This window comes from Anabrus simplex, chromosome 5 (genome assembly GCF_040414725.1).
Source record: "Anabrus simplex isolate iqAnaSimp1 chromosome 5, ASM4041472v1, whole genome shotgun sequence".
Lineage (NCBI taxonomy): Eukaryota > Metazoa > Arthropoda > Insecta > Orthoptera > Tettigoniidae > Anabrus > Anabrus simplex.
Window position 1 is genome coordinate 688,852 of NC_090269.1, and position 24,250 is coordinate 713,101.

The 24,250-nt window shown below is 38.4% G+C and overlaps 1 protein-coding gene across 1 annotated transcript in view; it reads right to left on the minus strand.

Annotated features, from left to right (window-relative positions):
* Positions 1-2,759: 2,759 nt before the first annotated feature.
* The window catches only part of LOC136874262 (zinc finger protein 888), a 110,911-nt gene continuing 89,420 nt past the window's right edge, over positions 2,760-24,250 (minus strand). Inside the window, exons 4-5 of the mRNA XM_067147885.2 lie at positions 12,088-12,167; positions 2,760-5,343 (exon numbers count right to left, since the gene is read on the minus strand). Coding sequence (XP_067003986.2) covers positions 4,137-5,343; positions 12,088-12,167 — 1,287 coding nt within the window. The 3' untranslated portion in view covers positions 2,760-4,136. The remainder of the gene's footprint in view (positions 5,344-12,087; positions 12,168-24,250) is intronic.

The window sequence follows — 24,250 nt, forward strand, 5'->3', positions numbered from 1 at the left end:
ACCATAATTACAATTTGAAATTGAAACCCCAAACATTTGCATATTACAAGGTTATGGTGAAGACCTGTTTTGAGAGCCTACATTTTTTTAAACCTTAAATGTCCGAAAAATCATGCAGAATTTCTCACATATCGTAGCCTTAAAGGTCTCCGCGTCTTAACATCATAAAATGATAGTTTTAGTTGGTCGGGTTAACCCAGTACAAACGTGCTATGCAGATTACTTACGAGCTCGGGGTTTAGAAAAGATTAAAACATTAAAAAAACAGACCAAATATTCGGGCCTCGTGCGCCGATGGAAAATCCATCAGCCAGTGTCCAATCCCAACACCATTTTCCTTTCTTGAAAGATAATTTTTATCCTTAAAGCACAACAAGCAGGGAGTAGCTTCAAAGCGTCTTCAAGCAAGAATCAAGAACGAGAACAACTGCTATCTCATTGATTGTCGAGCCATCGTTCACGGCCGAGTAAGCTTATCTCCTGGCGGCCAGATAGCAGCACCAGCTAGGCACCTCGTTTTTCTAGTACTAAATCCACCACTAGATGGCTCAGCATCACCAAATTAAAGCAAAGGCCATACAGTCTCGATATTCGAACTCACGGAGATGCAGACAATGATATGAATGCATGAAAGTAATGCAGAATACATCGTACCATGGCGAGTAGTAATTCTAACTCCATTACACACTTAGCGATTTTTATGCAACCAGCTCCTTAAAGAGACAGGAACGGCGAAAGCAATTTTCCTACAAAGAGCACTATTCGTATCCAGAAACACACAATAAAGACTTGTTTATGAACTGAGTCAGGAACTCCTCATCACTTAGGACTATGACTCTACAATTTACAAAAGAATATTTAGAGCTCATTCGTTAATTAAAATAACCAATATAGAAAGAAATTAGGAGTGACTTTAATTTAACGGATTCAGTGAAAACATATAATTGGTGCCAAGGTTCCTTGGACCTCAGACACACAGTGACCCGTGCAGCGGTCCATGGTTTCCGACATGAGGCATGTGTTGTACTTAGTTTTCGCGAGTCGAAATATGATTGCGGGTGCCGATGGTTTGAAGAGATTTGTGGTCTTTTCTACGCCGTGGAGTTCCAAAAGAGGCCTTGTTCTCGATAAACCTTCGTAGCGAATATATTCTTAGACATTGTGTGCTTTTCTGTTTAATAATAATGTAATTAATACATATGCAATTTAAAAATTTTCCTCAAAATGGGTCATCTTATTCAGATATTTTATGCTTCGCTTATTTATTCAGTAATCAACGTACATCTCGAGCGTATCCGACCACTGTTCTGCGTTTCTAAAATAATGTTTTTACTTTAGATGAAATACTAGTCACCGGGCGAGTTGGCCGTGCGCGTAGAGGCGCGCGGCTGTGAGCTTGCATCCGGGAGATAGTAGGTTCGAATCCCACAACCGGCAACCCTGAAAATGGTTTTCCGTGGTTTCCCATTTTCACACCAGGCAAATGCTGGGGCTGTACCTTAATTAAGGCCATGGCCGCTTCCTTCCAACTCCTAGGCCTTTCCTATCCCATCGTCGCTATAAGACCTATCTGTGTTGGTGCGACGTAAACCCCTAGCAAAAAATTACTAGTTGTATCCGTAACAACGTAAGTGACTGTGTTTTCGATCAGTTTGCTTTGCTTCACTCGTTTTTCGTTTTATTCCAAGTGTCGGTCGCAGGGTGCAGTAGCCGAGAGTGATGACACACGCTCGAAGCTTACATTTTGTGGCTCATTATGTATTATCTTAACTACACTTCCTGTTTAATAATGTTATTTGCTTACTTCTCACCAAGTACTTTTAAGGTTTTCGGAGACGCCGAGGTGCCGGAACTTAGTCCCGCAGGAGACCTTTTACTTGCCAGTAAATATACCCACAAGAAGCAGGCGTATTTGTGCATCTTCAAATACCACCAGACAGAGTCAGGATCAAACCTGCCAAGTTGGGGTCAGAAGGCCAGCGCCTCAACCGTTTGAGCCACTCATCCGGTCTCTTCTTATATATGATTAACTTTTCCCATCTAACTGCGACCATAATGACGTTCATGTCGCGCTGCGTGCATAACCCGTAGTAAGATTGATCATGAAATAAATAATCCAGGACTAGCTATGAACTCATTCTGTCGGCTACATCGTGTATTGGTTACGAGAGTTTTTCAATATATGGCAGTGTTATTTCTCTCAGAGAATTATGGATATTTTCGACGAGTGTCCATTATTAGATATTGCCACTCATTGTGCTGTAAACATGACGTCTCGCGGCAAACACGTGTTTGGTGAAAGTCTTATTCAGGAAATTTTATCCTGCCGCAATCCCTCATATCTAGAAAACTTTACTACGTATTCACGCAAACATTAAACGCGGCGGATCGTGCCGAAGGCTGTGAAACGAAGTTCAAACATAATGAAATGTAAGAGTTTGTTTGACATTCATTTTCGGGTGTCAATAATATTTCCATTTGGGCATACAAATATAATAACAAACCAACTCATTCTGAGCGTCCTTGCCAACATCACTTCCGAGCCCCTGTCGTCATATAAAAATAAAGATATAACATTTTATAGGAACTCCCATTTACGTTACTCTTATTACTGAACAATTATTATTTTAGATCTTTTTTCATACTTTTCTTTTGTAATTGCAATGCGTTTTACATGATCAATGTAGGGATATATAATAGGTTTTCACAAAATTGAACTTAACAGACTGTCAGATTTATTATCATTTACAAAACATGATATAACGTATAAATGATTTTAAAAGGTCACGTGGAACAAACAATATTTTTCATTACGAGATGCTCAAACAAATCAAAAGAAAAAGATTCATTCAAATATCTCCCGTCGGTACAGAGGTACATTATTAAAAACCTTAATATGCCCCATCCAGGTTTGTTACCGACAACCAGGCCCAGAGCAAAATAGTTTCGTTTTTCTTCTAAGGCACCTGGTGTAGGTTCTCCCAGTTCATACTTTACAGGCAACCTGCTCGTCTGTTAGGATGAAGTATTGTATACGATGAATTCTAAAGTTGAAAACGGCAAACGCACGAAGAACTCGAGCGATCGGAATTTACCGAAAAATGTTCAAATCCCCGACACAGCTGCGAAGCGAAACAGGAACCCCCTTACACCAAAGGTAGGAATGCTAAACATTTAGTCATGGAGCCAGACAAGAGACAGTTAACAGTATATTTGGAGACAAGGGGGACGAGAAAACGAACAACGGCAAACAACACTAACTTCTTGCTTTTGTTGAGTATGAATTACTACACGGGTTAGGAGAGTGCTTCTTTAAATAAACACACTATTGCATTCTTCATAAGGGTACGGCGTTCACATATTCTGTATTATCTTGTGGGTTGGGAGATAACTTCATTGAGCGAACTATTTGTTACATTTCTAAACGTGAATGCCTTTGCTCCAATGCAGTCAACCTGGTTTCTTCGGAGCCTACAAACGTCTTTATAGCATTCCTTGCACTAGAACGGACCTACTCCAGTATTAATGACCATGTGTCTTTCGGAAATACTTCTAAAATGAACCGTTGATACTGAAACAGCCTTCATCTGCAAGAAGTGTTGTGTGTCATCGGAGAAGAATTAATTCAGTAAACGCTTTGTCGTTTTCTCGCATTAAACGTCCTTTCCCCAATATTAATTACCATGAGTTTTCAGAGATTAATTCTGCAACTAAATATTTTGTCGCATTCCTGACGTAAGTTTTGCATTCACACAGTGAAACTGCTTTCACCAGACCAAAAAAACGACGTGTCTCATGCGACTACTTCCGTCAGCAAATACCGTATTTGGTTGCATTTCTGACAATTTAGGTGATATACAAGTTGGGTTTGAAGATAATTAGGATGAGGAAACATTTGAGAGCATTTGTTGAATTGGAATGGAATCTAATGAGTATGAATACTGGCGTGCCATTGCAGAACACGCCTAGTTCTAAAGACAATACTGCATTTTTCACAGTTGAACGCTCTCCATAACCCTGTGCTGACGAAAACTTCTTCTGCAACGGTCATCACTTCCAATATATACCACTGGGTGGGCTCAGAGGTGACCTCGTCTACAAATTGATTTATTGCATTCCTCCTAACGGAATGCCATTCATTCAGTATGAACAACGGCGTGTCTTCGGAGACTTTGTTTACTTCTAAACGCCTTATTGCATATTTGACAGTGGTGTGGCTTCTCTCCAGTATGTGTCATAATGTGTAGACGGAGATCAAATTTCCGAAAAAATAATTTGTTGCAATCCTGGCACTGAAACTGCCCTTCCGCAGTATGAAAAAGCATATGGTTGCGCAAAGTACCAAGTTGCGAGAACGGCTTATTGCATTCAGTACATTGGAATGGTCTTTTCCCAGTATGTATAATACAGTGTTGTCGGAGATTACTTCTATATTTAAACGCTTTAGGGCATTGATTACAGTGAAAACGCCTGTCATCGGTATGCATGATCAAGTGTGTCTTGAGAGACGATCGTAGGGGAAACGTTTTATTGCATTCGTGACATTGCAATGGTCTTTCTCGATTATGAACGAAGAGATGGTTTTGTAGAACACATCGTTGGGTAAACGTTTTATTGCATTCGCTGCATTGGAATAGCCTTTGACGAGTATGTACAACAGCGTGCCTTTGAAGACTTTGCTTAATTCTAAACATTTTATTACACTCCTTGCACTGAAATGGCTTCTCACCAGTATGAATCATCATGTGCGTCCGGAGACTAGATTTCCTTTTAAATACTTTGTAACATTCCTGGCATTGGGGGCCCATTCGGCTATTATGATCAGACAGGTGGGTTAAAAGATGGGAACGTTTAGTACCCGTTTTATTGCACTGGAATGGCCTTCTACTTGTACGATCTACAGCATTTCCTTGCAAAGATTGTTTATTACGAAACGCTTTATTGCATTCTTTACGTTGTAAGGTCTTCTCTCCAGTATGAACCATGATATGTTGTCGGAAATCATCCCTATTTCTAAATGCTTTATTGCATTCTTCGCATTGGAACTGCATCTCTCCGGTATGTGTAATCATATGCTGCCGAAGATTCCTTTTGTGAATAAATACTTTGCTACAATGTTCACACTGGAAGACCCATTCCCCACTATGTATGACCATGTGTCTACGGAGAATACTTCGATTAGTAAATGTACTATTGCATATATTACATTCATTAGTTCTTATATTAGAATGAACAGCCATATGTGACTTTAGATTTAATTTTTCAGAGAACATCATCTTGCACACAGTACATCTAATCACCTTATCTCCAGGGTGCTTTGTCATTAATGCAACATTCTCAACACTGGAACACACATAAGAATAACTACAAAATCAGAGAAACTGAATGCAATCACGTTTTTGAAGGAAACGCTTTAGCACACTCATCAAGAATTGTTACTAATAATTTAGAACCATTTGCTCAGAATTTACAGATGAACTCCCTAGTTAATAATGGCACATCAACGATGAGTTATATTTTGTTCAATATTTTTATTTTAATCAGCTGGACTGAATCAAACATTTGGGAACAGTGGAGGAGAATTAATTATAAAATATTATCTTACTTGTTCATTAGCATGGTATTTCCTTGGGGTGTAGTGGGGTGAGGAACCCCTTAATTCCAACACTTCATACAAAACATTTATTCTAACGACAAGTGATTACGAGTTAACCTGCTTTACACAAAACATTATTCATGTCCTTGTTACCCTCGCTTTCTAAGATTCTCTACTACTGTCTAGAAATATTGCTTGCCGCTTGATCTAGCATTTCTGACTTATTACCGAAATCTTCCCATGACTTCATCCTGAATTCTACAATTATTTGTTACAGTAGGTTTTGTACATATTACATAGTTCAATGTCGGCATCAGGCTTGGTTTGGATCGATTTCTAATATGCCTTGTTACGTTTAAATACTGCCCTCACCCTATGGTTTCATCATTTTTATACACAGTTGCTCCTAGGCATTCCCTTCCTGTTCCTTCTACAGAATCCTGGTATGACAACATTCCCTTTCCATATCCTGAAACTGTTTACTGGCTATAGTTATGATTCTTTCACTAATAATGTCCACAATATTCCATGTAATTTCCACATTCTGGAGATTTTCTAGCCTTTTCTCCTCTACAAAGTGGTTTCACCTGCCCTATCGTAGATCTAGAAATACTTTGGATATCAAATAGTGGTCTGTAACATAAAATCATCTCAGGATAACCCATACATTCCTAACATATCTCCTGAATTTAGAGTGGTTTATAATCTAGTCTACAATGGATTGGGTTAACCTACCCTCGCATGTGTAGAATCAACAGCCTTTTGCTTGAAGAATATATTCATAACTGCTAATACAATTCTAGTAGTTACTTTTGGACACTTCTGGAACCGCCACCTGGACACGCCGCTGGGAGAGGCCTTCGCCACACGGAATGTGCTAACTAGGTGTGCATGCGTAAACTCACATTACCTTACTTGGCAGGCGTTATGAAAGTAGAGGGTTTGCTAAGAGTGCAGCCTTAACCTGTCATAATGTTATGCTGGCATCTTGTTCAGGCTTAACCTCACAGATCCCGGGTTCAATCCTAAGTTTAAGGACATTGATATTACAGACCCGTGTTCGATGCCAAAATCTTCAAGCTGAACCTAACTGCTGTGATTATGGCCAAGAGTACAAGCTTAACCTAACAGGCGTGGATTCAAATCAAGCCTAACCTGACAGATCCTGGTTACACCCTAGGCTTATCCTTACAAGGAGGTTAGCATTACTGACCCAAGTTTGATGCCCAAGAGTGCTACATCACCCTAACAGGCACGGGTTTGATGCCTTGCTTATCCTTACAAGGCATTAAATATTCAAGGTTGAGATTCGATTCCAGGCTTAACTTCTCTAGACAAGATGAGACATGGTTCAGGGGTTTTTGGAGCAGAGTTTGGGGCAAGATGGTGGCTACACAGACACTGTATAAATGGGGATAGGGAGAATGTGAAATGCGTAATACATATGCTTTACTTATAAGGGCATATTATTGGGAAGCAGTTTTGGGGGTCGAAGCTAAGCGACTGTGGGGTCCCATATGCTAAGGTTTGTGCTAATGTGTAATGCGCTGCTGGTTTTTAGTGTTTGTAGCACTGATTTTTTATTTTTGTATTTCGAGCTTATAGATTTGATCACTAGAGACTAATAGTAGCTTCCATTATTGTTTACTTAGAGATTAATACTTTGTGTTCAGAACCAAAAACGTTTGCGCTACACACGAGTGGGAATGGAATCCAGGGCTCTCCCCATTGGACTCCTGAGTATCCACTAAGTAAATGACTGCTCACTGAAAGCATGCCTTTAATTCAAGACACCTAACGTTAGAGCTGCGAGATATTAAAAAATCCCTACCCCGACCGGGAATCAACCTTGGCACTTCTTCCCTTGGACTGCTTACTATGAAAGTAACTAAATGATTGTGCATTAAATTCAAAACACACAACCTCCGAATAAAAAAATTGAAAACTGCCCACTCAGATGGATTCTAACCCTTGGCTCCCCTACTTGGGCAGCAAACAAGCATGCTTAATTAATTGAAAGTAAATCAAAAACTTGTGCACTTCATTGAAACACCTGACGTTAGTGCTACAAGAATTGAAAGTTAAAATCTTTGACCGAACTAGGATTAGAAACTGGAGTTCACTTGGACTCAAAGCTTAAGTGCTATTCAAATATCTAACTTCAAAATTTAAAACATCTAACTCTGAGCAAGGAAAAGCTATCATCCACCAGAGGTTTCAAATCTGGAGCTTACATGGTCTCAGAACTATAGATCTTAAGAAGAAAATATTAAAAATCTCAACCTAACCAGGGATTAATGACCAGCTTTTCTTTCACTGAAGAATAAGTATGAATTATTAGCACAAGCTACGTTAATTGAATACGGAGATAGGATGCAGTAAATGTAGTATAAATATGGACGCAACATTTTGTATGAGTTCATTAGACTAGAATATTAGTTCATTAGTCTAGGAAGTATTTGGTAATACATGAAAGACAAAGTTCATTGTTTGTTTGGAATTTGCCCAGAGCCCTGCACAGTTATCAGCATAATTGGCTGAATAAACTTCATATGCATGAAAGATACGTGGGTTCTCCTACCTCTTCAGTTACCACGAATCAATCAGACATAAAATTTTAGGATTCCTTGCACTAAACAAAAAAGAACTATTTGCAGGACTAAATTCCGGCACCTCAGCGCCTCGAAAAATATTTAGTAATACGTTAAGTCAATAACATTATTATTATTGATTCAAAATAAAGATCGAGCCAGACACTCTCTTGAATTAAAAACTAACAATTGCAGGATTAAATTCCGTCACCTCGGCGTCTATCAAAAGTAGTTAGTAATACGTAAAGCCAATAACATTGTTATTAAAGTTATAATATCTGACCCAAAACAGACATCGAGTTTGGGACACCTTGAACAAATTAAATTCTGCGGGACTAAATTTCGGCACTTTGGAGTCTCTGAAAAGTAGTCAGTAGGATGTAAAGCCGGTAACATTATTACTAAGGGCAAAAATCCGACACAAACGGAGATCGAGTCTGGGACTCCCTTCAATAAAATATGAACTACTCCGGGACTAAATTGCGGCAGTTCGCTGTCTCAGAAAAGTAGTTAGTGGGACGTGAAGCTTACATGATTGTTAATACTTGGCCCAAAGAGAGATCGAGTTCGGGACTCCTTGAACTAAAATGGAACTGCCGGGCTAAATTCCGATACTTCGGCATCACTGAGAAGTAGTTAGTATTATGTAGATCCAATATTATTAATGTATGACCATACAGAGATCGTGTCTGGGACTCCCGTCAATGAAAGAACTACAGCGGGACTAAATTCCGGCACTTCGGTGTCGGAAAAGTAGTTAGTATGACGTAAAGACAGTATCATTGTTAATATTTAACACAAACAGAGATCGAGTCTGGGACTCTCTTTAACAAAAGGAGAACTACTATGGGACTAAATTCCAGCATGTTATTTAATCGAATAAAGAAAGAGGGCACTGTTACTCCGATAGGCCAGAGGCTTGCTTAAAACTTTCTGAGCTTGGTAAATTCTCTGAAGCAGAAGGCTACATGACCCCAAATAGGATCCCTCCTCTAACAGGATAGGGGCCACAGATGGACATTTCAGTCCTAGCCACCTGAGCACAAGGAGAGCCATGACTCACAACGTGTCTGAGATGCTTCTCTTTACTCCTATTCCATTGCAACCAATATTCCGACTCCTAGGACCACTTACTACAGATCAATATGGTTCATGAATTAGGAGGGAGCCATGATGAAAGGTGTATATATATTGATCAATGAAGCTTTGGTTTATGCATTTCTGTGGTTAATTACAATAGTATGAAAAATGTATGTTGCTTACAACATATTCTGATATTAAACACTGTTGAATTTGTAGGTTCAGTTGACAATGTATGAACATGGCTTCCTCTATAACTTACTGGTGGTACAAAAGGATTAATATTCCTTAGATACAAATGAGAAAGCTTTCGAGAAAATTGCAGGTAATTACATTTCAGATCATGAAACATAATGGCAAATGTTCAAGTGACACAGAAAGAATGAATAATTTTTTCACGCTTGATGAGAGGTAATATAATGAATCCACTTCAGAAATATTTTCATCCACCTCAGATATGTTTTCCAGACATGCATTGAATAAAACTATATATCATGAAATAGTTTTAACATGTTCTCAAAGTTTATCAACATTTCAAATATTGATATTATATAGGCCTTTGGGCTTGTGCCGTGTCAAGAACCTGAAGGTGAAATTCTTAACCTTTCGCAGAAAACTGTGCTCTGCGTCCTCAAAAGAATTCTCGACTGTCCACGAGAAAGGCTTCTTAAACAATGACACTTTTGAATTTGGAACGTTATAATAGAAAGTAGAAGTGGAAATGGTGCGTCCATTCACAACCAGATGGCCCCTAGGACGTGGCACAATGCTAGCGTTCGAAGCGGAAGCTGACCGAACCATCACAATCAGACTAAGCGGTTCATATAACGTGTTTGCGTAACATATGACAGGTGTAAGACATAGACATTGACATAAACCTGGAATGAAACATCTGGCGATGAGGAACGTACGAATTTGGAAAACACAGAGACGAAATAACAATAGTGAAGGGGCAGGGAAGGGAACTACCTACATAAATTCTTAATGGCTGGACACCAGGTATTACTTAATTGATAGCCGGCGTCCCTGTTGAAATTGTTAGGATTACTATGTATTTCCACAGCTTCCCGTATAATCCTGGACCTGTAGTGTCTAGTGTGGGTAAGAGCTTGAGCATCTTGGAACATGACATCATGACCCGATGATAGAGTGTGCTCAGTTATTGCCGATTTGTCAGGTTGGTTGAGATGAATATTACGTTCATGTTCTTTGATACGGGTACCAATGGACCCGCATGTTTGGCCAATGTATACTTTGCCGCATGTACAGGGAATTTCGTATACCCCAGGATGTAAAAGTGGGGACAACTTGCTAATTAGCTGCTAATTTCTTTATGGAGCATTTTGAGGAGGAGGCTATTGCTTCGGCGCCCGTCAAGCCTATGATGTGGTGGAGTAAGTTGATGATATATTTGTGATCTGGACAGAAGGTCCTGAGAAACTTCATATATTTCTAGACACCAAAATCAGCAACATGCGTCAATAAAATTCACTATGGAGATGGAGTCAGACGGATACCTTCCTTTCTTGGATGTTCTAGTAAGAAAGAAACCGGACGGCTCCTTAGGACATGCTGTCTATCATAAGCCTACCCACACAAATCACTATCTTCATGCAGATTCTCACCACCATCCAGCACAAAAACAAGGCATCCCCACGACACTCGCCAAGAGGGCGAGACGAATTTTTTAAGCCATCACGTATCCAGATGGAGGTGGACATGTTCAAGGGTAATGGTTACAGCGATTTGCAGATTCATAAAGCCCTACATCTCACAGAAACGACCAAGCCAATCTCACAGAAGGAAGAAGTGAAGGGAGCTGCCTACTTGCCTTAGATTCACAACACCACAGATCGAATTGCCAAGGTCCTCCGCAAACACAATATAAAAACCGTGTTTGGCACTGCCACTAAAATTGCTCACAGTCTAAATAAAACCAAGGACAAATTGTCTCCACTTTTACATCCTGGGGTATACGGAATTCCCTGTACATGCGGCAAAGTATACATCAGCCAAACATGCGAGTCCATTGGTACCCGTATCAAAGAACATGAACGTAATATTCGTCTCAACTAACCTGACAAATCGGCAATAACTGAGCACGCTCTATCATCAGGTCATGATGTCATGTTCCAAGATGCTCGAGCTCTTACCCACACTATACACTACAGGTCCAGGATTATACGGGAAGCTGTGGAAATACGTAGTAATCCTAACAATTTCAACAGGGACACCGGCTATCAATTAAGTTATACCTGGTTGACAGCCATTAAGAATTTACGTAGGTAGTTCCCTTCCCTGCCCCTTCACTATTGTTATTTCGTCTCTGTGTTTTCAAAATTTGTACGTTCCTCGTCGCCAGATGTTTCATTCCAGGTTTATGTCAATGCCTATGTCTTACGCCTGTCATATGTTACGCAAACACGTTATATGAACCGCTTAGTCTGATTGTGATGGTTCGGTCAGCTTCCGCTTCGAACGCCAGCGTTGTGCCACGTCCTAGGGGCCATCTGGTGGTGAATGAACGCACCATTTTCACTTCTACTTTCTATTATAACGTTCCAAATTAAAAAGTGTAATTGTTTAAGAAGCCTTTCTCGTGGACAGTTGAGAATTCTTCTGAGGACGCAGAGCACAGTTTTCTGCGAAACATTAAGAATTTCACCTTCAGTTTCTTGACACGGCACAAGCCCAAAAGCCTATACAATATCATGTCTATAAGTACGGGCCGTGAAAGCATTAATGGCAATATTTCTCATATTTCTAATGACTAGGTTTTTTAAGATATTACATATTGTGTAGAGTTATTGGTGTACTTACTTTTCTTCCTTCATGTATGGGACCAGGAGATCAACTTTATCTTGTTCTACCAACATTGCCTCCTTAACGTCAGCAGAAGGCTATAAGTGAGAAATAAGGAATTGAAAGATGTGAGAAACAGACTGATATACATAAAGAACAGACGACGAGATTTTGTGGACATGCACACATAAAGGTAGAATGACTGGAATTCTATCATTGAGATCAATGTGGATATTATCATTTAGACTTTCACGGCCCGTGTAACTATTCATGAGTTCTATTTTTGGGCTTATGCCGTGTAAATAATTATAAAACACACTCAACGTTTCAAAAGGAACCTTGCCTTTCTTCATCAGGAGACAAAAGAGAAGAGAAACGACGTATTGATGGTTGCTAGGAGAAAGCAACAAGGAAGCTACAAATGGTGCCCAAGATGTAAAGGGGACGCCATTTTAGCCCCATGCTAGAGACAATGAATAGTGGCAGCAAAGCATTACTCTCTAATGGTTCTGATTATAGGTAGCCATGATTCACTGAGGTTGTAACCTGTATCGCGGTTGAAATTATCTGGATGTTTACGTATTTCAACCGCCTCCCTGATAATTCTTGGGCGATATTGCTTTATACGGGCAAGAACATCCACTTCTTGGAACAAGACATCATGACCAGGTGTTAGGGCATGGTCAGCAACAGCTGATTTATCAGGTTGGTTGAGTCTGATACATCTGGTATGTTCTTTGATGCGAGTACACACCGTTCTCGAAGTCTGCCCAATATAAACCTTGCCACAAGTACAGGGAACTCTGTAGATACCAGGTTGTTGTAATTTAGGCAAACTATCCTTAGTTGGTCGCAGGAGTTGCCTAATCTTAACTGATGTTCCAAAAACAGTTCGTACATGGTACCTACGTAAGATTTTAGCAATACGATCCGTCGTGTTATGTATGTAAGGTAGGTAAGCAGTTCCTTTTACATCTTTTTTCTTAACAGACGTCCGATTATGTGCCGATTTCAGAACCCTTGAGATCAAAGCTCTGCTGTAACCATTGCTCTTAAAGGTGGTTCTCAAGGTGTTAATTTCCTCTTGTAGATCTGACGCTTCACAAATCCTCCTGGCCCTGGTAGTCAGAGTTGTAAGGATACCATGTTTTTGGGCAGGGTGATGGTGAGAATCTGCGTGGAGATATCTATTGGTGTGTGTGGGCTTACGATACACGCTGTGTCCTAGAGATCCATCCTCTTTCTATGTGACGAGAACATCCAAAAAAGGTATCTTGCCGTCAGATTCCATTTCCAAGGTGAAACAAATGGAAGGGTGCTGGCGATTAAGGTGATCCAGAAAGTGACCAAGATTGTCTTCACCTTCCGTCCATACGATGAACGTATCATCCATAAATCGCCACCAGATCTTCGGTTTGCAAGGTGCCGACGACAGAGCTTTCTCTTCGAAGTTTTCCATGAAGAAATTGGCCACAACAGGAGAGAGAGGACTTCCCATGGCCACACCATCTGTCTGTTCTGAAGAGGCTGAGGAAGTTAGACAAGAATGTTCCAAAGTTCTCAAGACCGCTAATCCACCTAAGTCCAACTTAAAACAAGGTGAAATCCGGGCGCTAAAAGATCTAAGGGACAATTCTGATGTAATCGTTCTCCCCGCTGACAAGGGTAACGCGACGGTGGTGATGGATAAAGATGAATATGACAACAAGATCTCGTCCTTGTTAGCTGATCCTATATACAGGATTAACAGTCGTGATCCCACAACTCGCTACTCAAATATGACCGTCAAATTGGTCAAGCAATCTTCTATTCCAGAAGATACAGCAAAGAGTCTCCTTCCAGGGGATGCTATTCCTCCGAGACTGTATGGCCTTCCCAAAATACATAAGGAGGGTGTTCCTCTTAGGCCTATTGTCAGTACGATTGGTTCCCCGACATATGCCCTTTCGAAATATTTAGGTAGTCTTCTTCAACCACACCTGGGTAACACCCCTTCATATATTAAGGATTCCACACACTTCATTGAGAAGTTAAAAACTATATCACTTCAGCCAGGCGATATCTTGGTGAGTATTACATAAAATCAGCTTCATGGTCCGTATCGCACTTCAATAGATTCACAATGAAGTATTTATTTATTTTCCACCTAGTCGATACAATGATTGCCTAAGGCAATTTTTATTGGTCAAAAGTGGTACATGTTTCGTATATTATCAACATCTTCAGCCACATAACACAGTTTAGATGAAAAATATAAAATTGACAAAGTAATGCTTTAGAGGAAGTGTCCTTGAAATTAACATAAGATTGACAAGATTAAAACAAACAAATAACTCAAGAGAAAATATATAAATTATTTCTACAATAGAAAGCAGTCGTCAAGGAAACACTTGTACAATATTCCATAGAGAAATTGTCCTAATAAATATTCTTTTCTTAATAATCCATGAAAAAAGATCAATTTATAAATTAAAAATTATACATTTTATAAGTAATTATCGAAATGAAGAAATCCTGATATCACAGTGCGGCTCTTATTATTAATGTAGATGAAAATATAACTAATTCCTAGTTGTCAAATCTTATTAAGCCTGCTTTCCTTTGGAACAGTAACTCCTGTCATTCTTTCACAGTTTTGCGCCGGGTGTAATATTGATGATGCGTTCTTCCTTGTTCTTGCACCTGAGGAGGAGGAGGAGGAGGAGCGGGGGATATAGGTGTGTCAAGAACTTCCTTGCTGTCACCTATAGCTTCAACTGAGGAGGAACAAGTTGTAGGGCTATCTGTAGGTGGAGAAATTCCAATTCTTTTTTCTTGATCCTTCTCAAGCATTTTCAAATATACTAGAATTTGATAATATAATGGATTCTTATATTCTACAGCCTCATTAAGGTTATCATTTTTCTTTACAAGTTGGTCTAGATGAATGTACAGGTCTTCATATGTGTTCATTAAGCTGCCCTTTTTTAACTTTTTTATGATGGTCAGGTCTTGTTCTATGTTTGTAAATTTATGACCTGTGGCAGTCATGTGTGATCCCATTGCTGAGAATCTTCTATGTTTTTCAGCATTCACATGTTCCAAATATCTAACTTTAAAATTGCGGCCAGATTGTCCTATGTATGTGTTCTTACATTCAAAGCATGTGAGTTTATATATATTGAATAATTTGGATTCCAATATAAAATTCACTTTAGAAGAAGAAGTTGAAAAATCACTGAATTTTCTGGACATAGTCACAACAAGAGAAGAAAAAGGATTTTCTTTCAAAATACACAGAAAATCCACTTTCACACTGACCACTATCAAGAACAACTCGTTACACCCTGAGGCACAGAAAAGATCAGCATATTATAGTTACATTAACAGAGCGTTTAGTATTCCTTTATCCAAATCTGAAAGGAATAAAGAACTGTTGTTTATCCGACAACAAGCCCTCTTGAATGGTTTCAACAATAACATGATTGATAAAATAATTAATAAATTTTCGGAGAAGCAACAATCTAAATTAGCAGTCGAACCTAGTAAAACTGAAAAATATATCAAGTTCACATATAATAATCCAAACATTCATGTAATAACAAATTTATTTAAAAGAAAAAATTTCAAAATTGCATTTTCCACCAATAACAACATGAAACATAGTATTTTCAACCATGATACAATAAATCTCTCGGAAAAAGATAAATTTTTTGATTCCGGTATATATAAACTCACATGCTTTGAATGTAAGAACACATACATAGGACAATCTGGCCGCAATTTTAAAGTTAGATATTTGGAACATGTGAATGCTGAAAAACATAGAAGATTCTCAGCAATGGGATCACACATGACTGCCACAGGTCATAAATTTACAAACATAGAACAAGACCTGACCATCATAAAAAAGTTAAAAAAGGGCAGCTTAATGAACACATATGAAGACCTGTACATTCATCTAGACCAACTTGTAAAGAAAAATGATAACCTTAATGAGGCTGTAGAATATAAGAATCCATTATATTATCAAATTCTAGTATATTTGAAAATGCTTGAGAAGGATCAAGAAAAAAGAATTGGAATTTCTCCACCTACAGATAGCCCTACAACTTGTTCCTCCTCAGTTGAAGCTATAGGTGACAGCAAGGAAGTTCTTGACACACCTATATCCCCCGCTCCTCCTCCTCCTCCTCCTCAGGTGCAAGAACAAGGAAGAACGCATCATCAATATTACACCCGGCGCAAAACTGTGAAAGAATGACAGGAGTTACTGTTCCAAAGGAAAGCAGGCTTAATAAGATTTGACAACTAGGAATTAGTTATATTTTCATCTACATTAATAATAAGAGCCGCACTGTGATATCAGGATTTCTTCATTTCGATAATTACTTATAAAATGTATAATTTTTAATTTATAAATTGATCTTTTTTCATGGATTATTAAGAAAAGAATATTTATTAGGACAATTTCTCTATGGAATATTGTACAAGTGTTTCCTTGACGACTGCTTTCTATTGTAGAAATAATTTATATATTTTCTCTTGAGTTATTTGTTTGTTTTAATCTTGTCAATCTTATGTTAATTTCAAGGACACTTCCTCTAAAGCATTACTTTGTCAATTTTATATTTTTCATCTAAACTGTGTTATGTGGCTGAAGATGTTGATAATATACGAAACATGTACCACTTTTGAACAATAAAAATTGCCTTAGGCAATCATTGTATCGACTAGGTGGAAAATAAATAAATACTTCATTGTGAATCTTGGTGAGTCTCGACGTGGTGTCTCTGTTTACGAGAGTACCTGTTGATGGTGTTATGTCTCTCATTAATGATATTTTTACTGAAGAGATCGCAAGGCTTTTCTATCACTGCATGACCTCCTCCTACTTTCTATGGAATGGGAAATATTATGAACAGACAGATGGTGTGGCCATGGGAAGTCCTCTCTCTCCTGTTGTGGCCAATTTCTTCATGGAAAACTTCGAAGAGAAAGCTCTGTCGTCGGCACCTTGCAAACCGAAGATCTGGTGGCGATTTATGGATGATACGTTCATCGTATGGACGGAAGGTGAAGACAATCTTGGTCACTTTCTGGATCACCTTAATCGCCAGTACCCTTCCATTTGTTTCACCTTGGAAATGGAATCTGACGGCAAGATACCTTTTTTGGATGTTCTCGTCACCAAGAAAGAGGATGGATCTCTAGGACACAGCATGTATCGTAAGCCCACACACACCAATAGATATCTCCACGCAGATTCTCACCATCACCCTGCCCAAAAACATGGTATCCTTACAACTCTGACTACCAGGGCCAGGAGGATTTGTGAAGCGTCAGATCTACAAGAGGAAATTAACACCTTGAGAACCACCTTTAAGAGCAATGGTTACAGCAGAGCTTTGATCTCAAGGGTTCTGAAATCGGCACATAATCGGACGTCTGTTAAGAAAAAAGATGTAAAAGGAACTGCTTACCTACCTTACATACATAACACGACGGATCGTATTGCTAAAATCTTACGTAGGTACCATGTACGAACTGTTTTTGGAACATCAGTTAAGATTAGGCAACTCCTGCGACCAACTAAGGATAGTTTGCCTAAATTACAACAACCTGGTATCTACAGAGTTCCCTGTACTTGTGGCAAGGTTTATATTGGGCAGACTTCGAGAACGGTGTGTACTCGCATCAAAGAACATACCAGATGTATCAGACTCAACCAACCTGATAAATCAGCTGTTGCTGACCATGCCCTAACACCTGGTCATGATGTCTTGTTCCAAGAAGTGGATGTTCTTGCCCGTATAAAGCAATATCGCCCAAGAATTATCAGGGAGGCGGTTGAAATACGTAAACATCCAGATAATTTCAACCGCGATACAGGTTACAACCTCAGTGAATCATGGCTACCTATAATCAGAACCATTAGAGAGTAATGCTTTGCTGCCACTATTCATTGTCTCTAGCATGGGGCTAAAATGGCGTCCCCTTTACATCTTGGGCACCATTTGTAGCTTCCTTGTTGCTTTCTCCTAGCAACCATCAATACGTCGTTTCTCTTCTCTTTTGTCTCCTGATGAAGAAAGGCAAGGTTCCTTTTGAAACGTTGAGTGTGTTTTATAATTATTTACACGGCATAAGCCCAAAAATAGAACTCATGAATATCAATGTGGATGTTACTATTTGAAACAGTACCAAGTTCAGGAGTTATTACATTAGAAAAGTTGTTAAAAACCAATTAACAGAAACAGTTTGGCAAGGAGTACAATACATACAAGTTGTAGTAAAATGATGATCAGAACGTTTAATTAAAAGTATCTTGGTATATTGTTAAAAATCGAAAGAAGCAGAAGTTAAACCATTGTGATGAAAAAATCAAAACCAATAATAATGGGGAATGGAAGGTCTTTAATGATCAGAAATTTATAAGGCCAAGTAAACTGATAAATTTTTAACTTAAGTTGAATTGTTCCACCTTTTTTCTATAAAAAATGATTAGCAATTTAGATACACTGTAACATAGGAGAACAGGGTGAAATGTTGGTAATGTTTGTCTTAGATCTTGAAGAAATTACTAAGTAAGGAAACTGGAGTTTCAGAATCTAAGAGAGCAATGGTATGGATATTATTTGATTGAAAAATAATACAAAATATAAGTGGTGGTTTTATATTTATCCCATACTGTCATCAACTGCCTAATGACGAGCGGGGAAAGCGTTTCCGTGTCGCGGTGTAGAACAACTCATAGTGGTACGATCAATGGCATTACAACAAAAGCTTCATATCATACGATGATATGACCGATTAAATGTGGGATGGTGCAAGATTTGATGGGAAGGTTTGCTAAATGCCTGTGAAGCTTAAGGAACATCTGTCATCAGAGTAGTGTTTCCTGGAGTCACGGCAGAGAACCCTGAAAGATCACTATTGGTATCAACAACAAACTCATGAGCATTGTTATATAATTGAACATCAGAGGTTGAATTCAAAATACCTAACGTTTGAGCTGCGGGATATTAAAAAAGCCCCACCCCGAACGGGAATCAAACTCAGTACCCTTTTCCATACACTGTTTACAATATATCCTGAAATTAAACATTGTTGAAGAATTGTTTCACGGTTGATCAGAGGTATTATAATGAATCCACTTCAGAAAAGTTGATGCACAGGAATGAACTATGGAATTTAGTTCTTGGAGATAGTCGGCGATGGCAAGAAGGTCACTGTAAGTGAGTCCAAATAATTGGGGGTGGATTCATCAGAATGTTGGTGTAATCTAATTAGTTATGAGTGAGATTAAAAATAACGTCATTGGATAAGAAAAAATTATGTAATACTGTCTGGAAGTGAATTAAATTTGGAAATGTATTTATGTATTCTAACCAAAGACTACTTAAGTAAGAAGAAGTTTTGGGATAGAGAAGACTAATAAGTTGCTGAAAAGGAGCCAATTCTGTTTTCAGAAATCTTTTAACATGAAATAACCAATTAAGTAATGATCGTTGATTTGTTGCAACAAGTTGAGGTAAGATACTTTAATAACGTGAAAGTGAAGTGAGTTACTTAGAGAGATTACCGGAATATGAAGGTTCTGATACAGGATGAGATGACTGCACCAATTTGGAATTTTCAGAAAGTCTATTATTGTCAAGCTGCACTGAATTGGTCATAGGGGTCTTTTTCATAATGTTCAGGTGATTCATGGAAAATCCAGAAATGTCTTTATCGAGTCCACATTATGTGATGTAGAGGCACACTGTATGTTATTTTAAACAGGGACGTTAATGCAGGCTGGCAAAGATAATTCTGAAGTAGTAGGACTTTGTAGGCTCTCTGACTGTCGTACCGGCATTGGTGGTAACGTGCAATTTTACATAGTAAATCATGAAGATCTACATTTGTTTCCAGGAAAGGATAGGCATCGAAAGAAGTAGCTATTATAGAAAATATGCTACTAATGATAGAGAATAGTAAACTAAATGTAGGTTAACTTAACTTCAAAATTCTCAACATGCATAGAAGTAATAAGTTACAATGAAAAATAGTCTGCTACCACTGAGATCTTTGTGGAAATGCACACTTTAAGACATAGCAGATACTTGTACATAAGGATCTCATATGGGTTCGCTACCAATGTGATGATGGCTACCTTTGCAATAAATATGAACAAGTGTGTTTATACACATAAGTACGGCAGTAAAAAGTACTACGGTTGGTAATTCTACTTCATTCATAATAGCAATTCACTTGATAATATGGTGGTGAATTGAAATCTGGAAATTTCCTTATCAAGTGCACATAATGTGGTGTACAGGTATGTTGTACATTATCCTTAACAGGGATGTTAATGCAGGTTGGGAAAGTCCACAATAAAAGGTGGCAAAACCAAAGATAATCTCCAAAAAAGAAATATTAGTAAATAACAAGAAAGAAATCCAATCATAAAAATTGGATGAAATTGTTAAGGAACTCAAGTAAAAGTGGAAGCACTCAATGATTCTGCACTCTCACCCAAGAGGGGTGTACAGAATATAAATGAAACAAGTGTTTCAAGAAATATGTGATTTAACAACAGTATAGAGGATCGAGGTGGCAGTGAATGTGTACAAACGTGTGCCAGTTTTTACGTAAATAAACATACTTCAAGTTCTTTCTCAATGCAAATACTGGACTAAATGTGAGTATTACGACTCAGTGTAAACTTCAAGGACTGGACTCGACATAATTTTATTTAATTAAAGTGAAATTGATTCTTTTCTGTTCTACGTGTAGATAACCGTTAGTCACCAACAGTTGAACATCGTAACTCAGGGAGGCTTCAAAGCCTTCCACCCTCAAAGAAATGGCTTCTTACCAAGGAAATCTGACCGTACATAACCTTACCGACAGCTCTACCCATAATGTTCCTAAACAATCTCAAAAAGTTATGCTTCTGTAATGCAGTTAACACCAAAAAAAGAACAGGCTATTATTACTGATGCTCACGACGGAATCCCAATAAGAGACTACGTCCTTGCTGTAGGAAAAATAACAGATCCAGCTAACATACGTTATATATCTCGTATTTCAAACTCAAGAATTTGCATATTCCTATCGAACACAAAAATTGTTCAGGAATTGTCACTCAGTCACCCCGTAATTAAAATCAATAATATTGATCTCACTCTCAGACCGCTAATAGTCACAAACAAGAGAGTGATATTATCCAATGTATGTCCTATTTTACCAAACACAGTCATTGAAGAACATTTACAACAACTGGGTATCAAACCAATGTCATCTATATCCAACTTAAAGGCTGGAATTAATATTCCGGGATTCACACACATTCTTAGCTTCCGCCGACAACTATATGTTAAACCAGGCAATTTCAATAAATTACCGAATGCACTACAAATATGTTTTGAAGGAACCAGTTATTGGATCTACACTTCGTCAGACGTTCCCACCTGTTTTATTTGCAAAGAAGAAGGCCACCTGGCCCGAGTATGTCCCTCACTACCTGAGACTCTAGAAGAAAACAACCAGCCACCTGATCAACATTCAATTTCTTCCAAGGAGGACTCCTCCAACCCAGCAAATGCCACTATGAATCCTCAGCCAACTACTGACCCTCAGCAAATTATTGAATATTCTAATGACACATCATCTTCCTCTAGAAACCTCTCTGAATAGGACATCTCCTTGAACTTGAACACTTCAGTCCCAATATATGAAGTAAATAAAGAATCACTCATAACTAAGCCTCAAGGAATAAAACGACCCTTCCTTTCAAGTAACTCTTCTAATAACACTTCCAAGGCTGATAATAATACCTTCTGAGATAATTCTTCTATCTCGGGAGATGATAAAACAGATGATGAATTTCCTGTTCTAGGATCACATAAAACCCAAGACATTAAACAGCCTAAGAAGAAACTAATGGTATCAAATCCCCTCAGTCTTGAAGAGCAACTACTTCCTGTTAAGGAAGTAATAGAAGCTAATCCCTCAAATTTTATTCTTAATTTCATACTACTCAAAAGTTTATTTGAAAATACTAAAGGAACATCAGCAACAAATATCTTACCTATTGCATTATCTTACACTTCCCATGTTGAAGATCTCATAGAGACCCTGAATAAACTATACTCCTACTATCAGGACAAAAAAATTAAAAACCAGAGTACCAGACTTGTTAAGAAACTACTTACTGCCATAAACGGAGAAAGCAATAGGCCTGCCCCAGATCATACAATCCCAATAACTGATAAGGATCAAATCTAGTAAATACATCTTTAAAAAGCCATCATGAATTCTTGGATACTGCAGTGGAATATGAATGGATTTTACTCTCAATACGAATATCTACAACAACTTATTAATGAACACCAACCCGAAATCATTTGTTTACAAGAAACCAATTTTCGAGATAACTACGTAGCTAATATGAGACAATTCGCAGCATATCATAAAAACCGCAACAATTCCATTCATGCAAGTGGAGGGGTTGCCACTTACATACGTGACAATGTTCCTCAAAAAGAAATACCACTAAAAACCCATTTGGAAGCAGTAGCAGTTACAGTCTTTCTAACATTTTCCCTATGCATCTGCAATATTTATTTGCCCAGCAGCCAGAAAATGGATCTAAATGAATTAGTAGATCTGACAAATCAACTTCCTAAACCATTCCTCCTCTTAGGAGACTTCAACTCCCATAACACCCTATGGAACTGTCTCTACACTAACACAAGAGGAAGAACAATTGAATCGTTGCTAGATTCTGAAAATTTGATCCTAATAGACTCGAATGGTCCTATTCATTATGACATCCAGCACGGTACTTTTACTACTATAGATCTGTGTCTGACCACTCCAGATGCAGCAACGATATATACATCATCAGCTAGCAAAACCCTTTTTGGAAGTGATCACTTTCCTATCATAATAAATGGAAACAACAAGCCCCACCCAAGTGTATGCCCAAATAAATGGAATACTAAACATGCTAACTGGCAATAATATAAAGAAAATATTAAGGCAGAGTTATATAGATTACCACCACCTACCCATTTCAAAAATTACAAGATTGACTATATTGTAAGAGAATTCACCAATATCATACTTAAAGCCGCAGAAAATTCTGTTCCAAGGACCAACAATACAACTTACAGAAAATCAGTTCCTTGGTGGAATGATTCCTGTAAAGTTGCAATTAAAAAGAAAAACCAAGCATTCTACAAGTATAAATGCCATCCCACTTTACAAAACAAATTACGGTTCCAAGAAAGTCACGCTGCAGCCCAAAAAGTCATAAAAGAGAGTAAACGAGCATCTTGGCTGAAGTATGTGCCATCTCTTTCTCATCAGACCCCACAAAACACAATTTGGGAGCACCTACGAGAAATAAGAGGGCTTAAAAAACCCTCACGTATCATAGCCCTCAATAAAACAACTGGATCAGTTACAACTACACATCATGATTCCAACTATGAACAATAATTTTTATCCTCTCGTGAAGATTGTCCTGATTTACAGTCACACATCCACCTAAGTGCTGATCAATGCTACAACGATAATATCAGTATTACTGAAGTACTATTTGAACTTAGTAGCTGTTGAAGTACAAGCCCAGGTCCTGACGATATTATATATGACTTCTTGAAAGAACTTCCTCCTGAAAGCCTAGCATTCCTCACTGAAATTTAATTTCATTTGGTCACAGAAAGTCTTTCCTGTAGCTTGGAGGAAAGCTATAGTAATTCCAATACCTAAACCTGGCTGCGACCACATGTTACCCGATAACTATCGACCAATAGCTCTAACCTGCACTATGTGCAAATTAATGGAAAAAATAATAAATAAAAGACTAAAATGGGTTCTAGAACAACAGAATTTCTTCACTGCAGAACAGTGTGGCTTCCGACAGTTTCACTCAACAGCTGACACCTTAGTAGTATTGGAGTCAGAAATCCTGGATGCCTTTCATTATGGACAACATCTCCTTGCTGTATGCCTGGATATTCATAAAGCATATGATATGGTGTGGAAAACTCACGTTATTAAAACTCTAGTGCCAACATAATATTAAGGGAAACATTATCAGTTTTATCTATAACTTCCTGCAAGACCGACGCATTCACGTTCGAGCTAATGGTGTCCTGTCCCAAGAAGTCAGTTTAGAAAATGGTGTCCCACAAGGCTCAGTTCT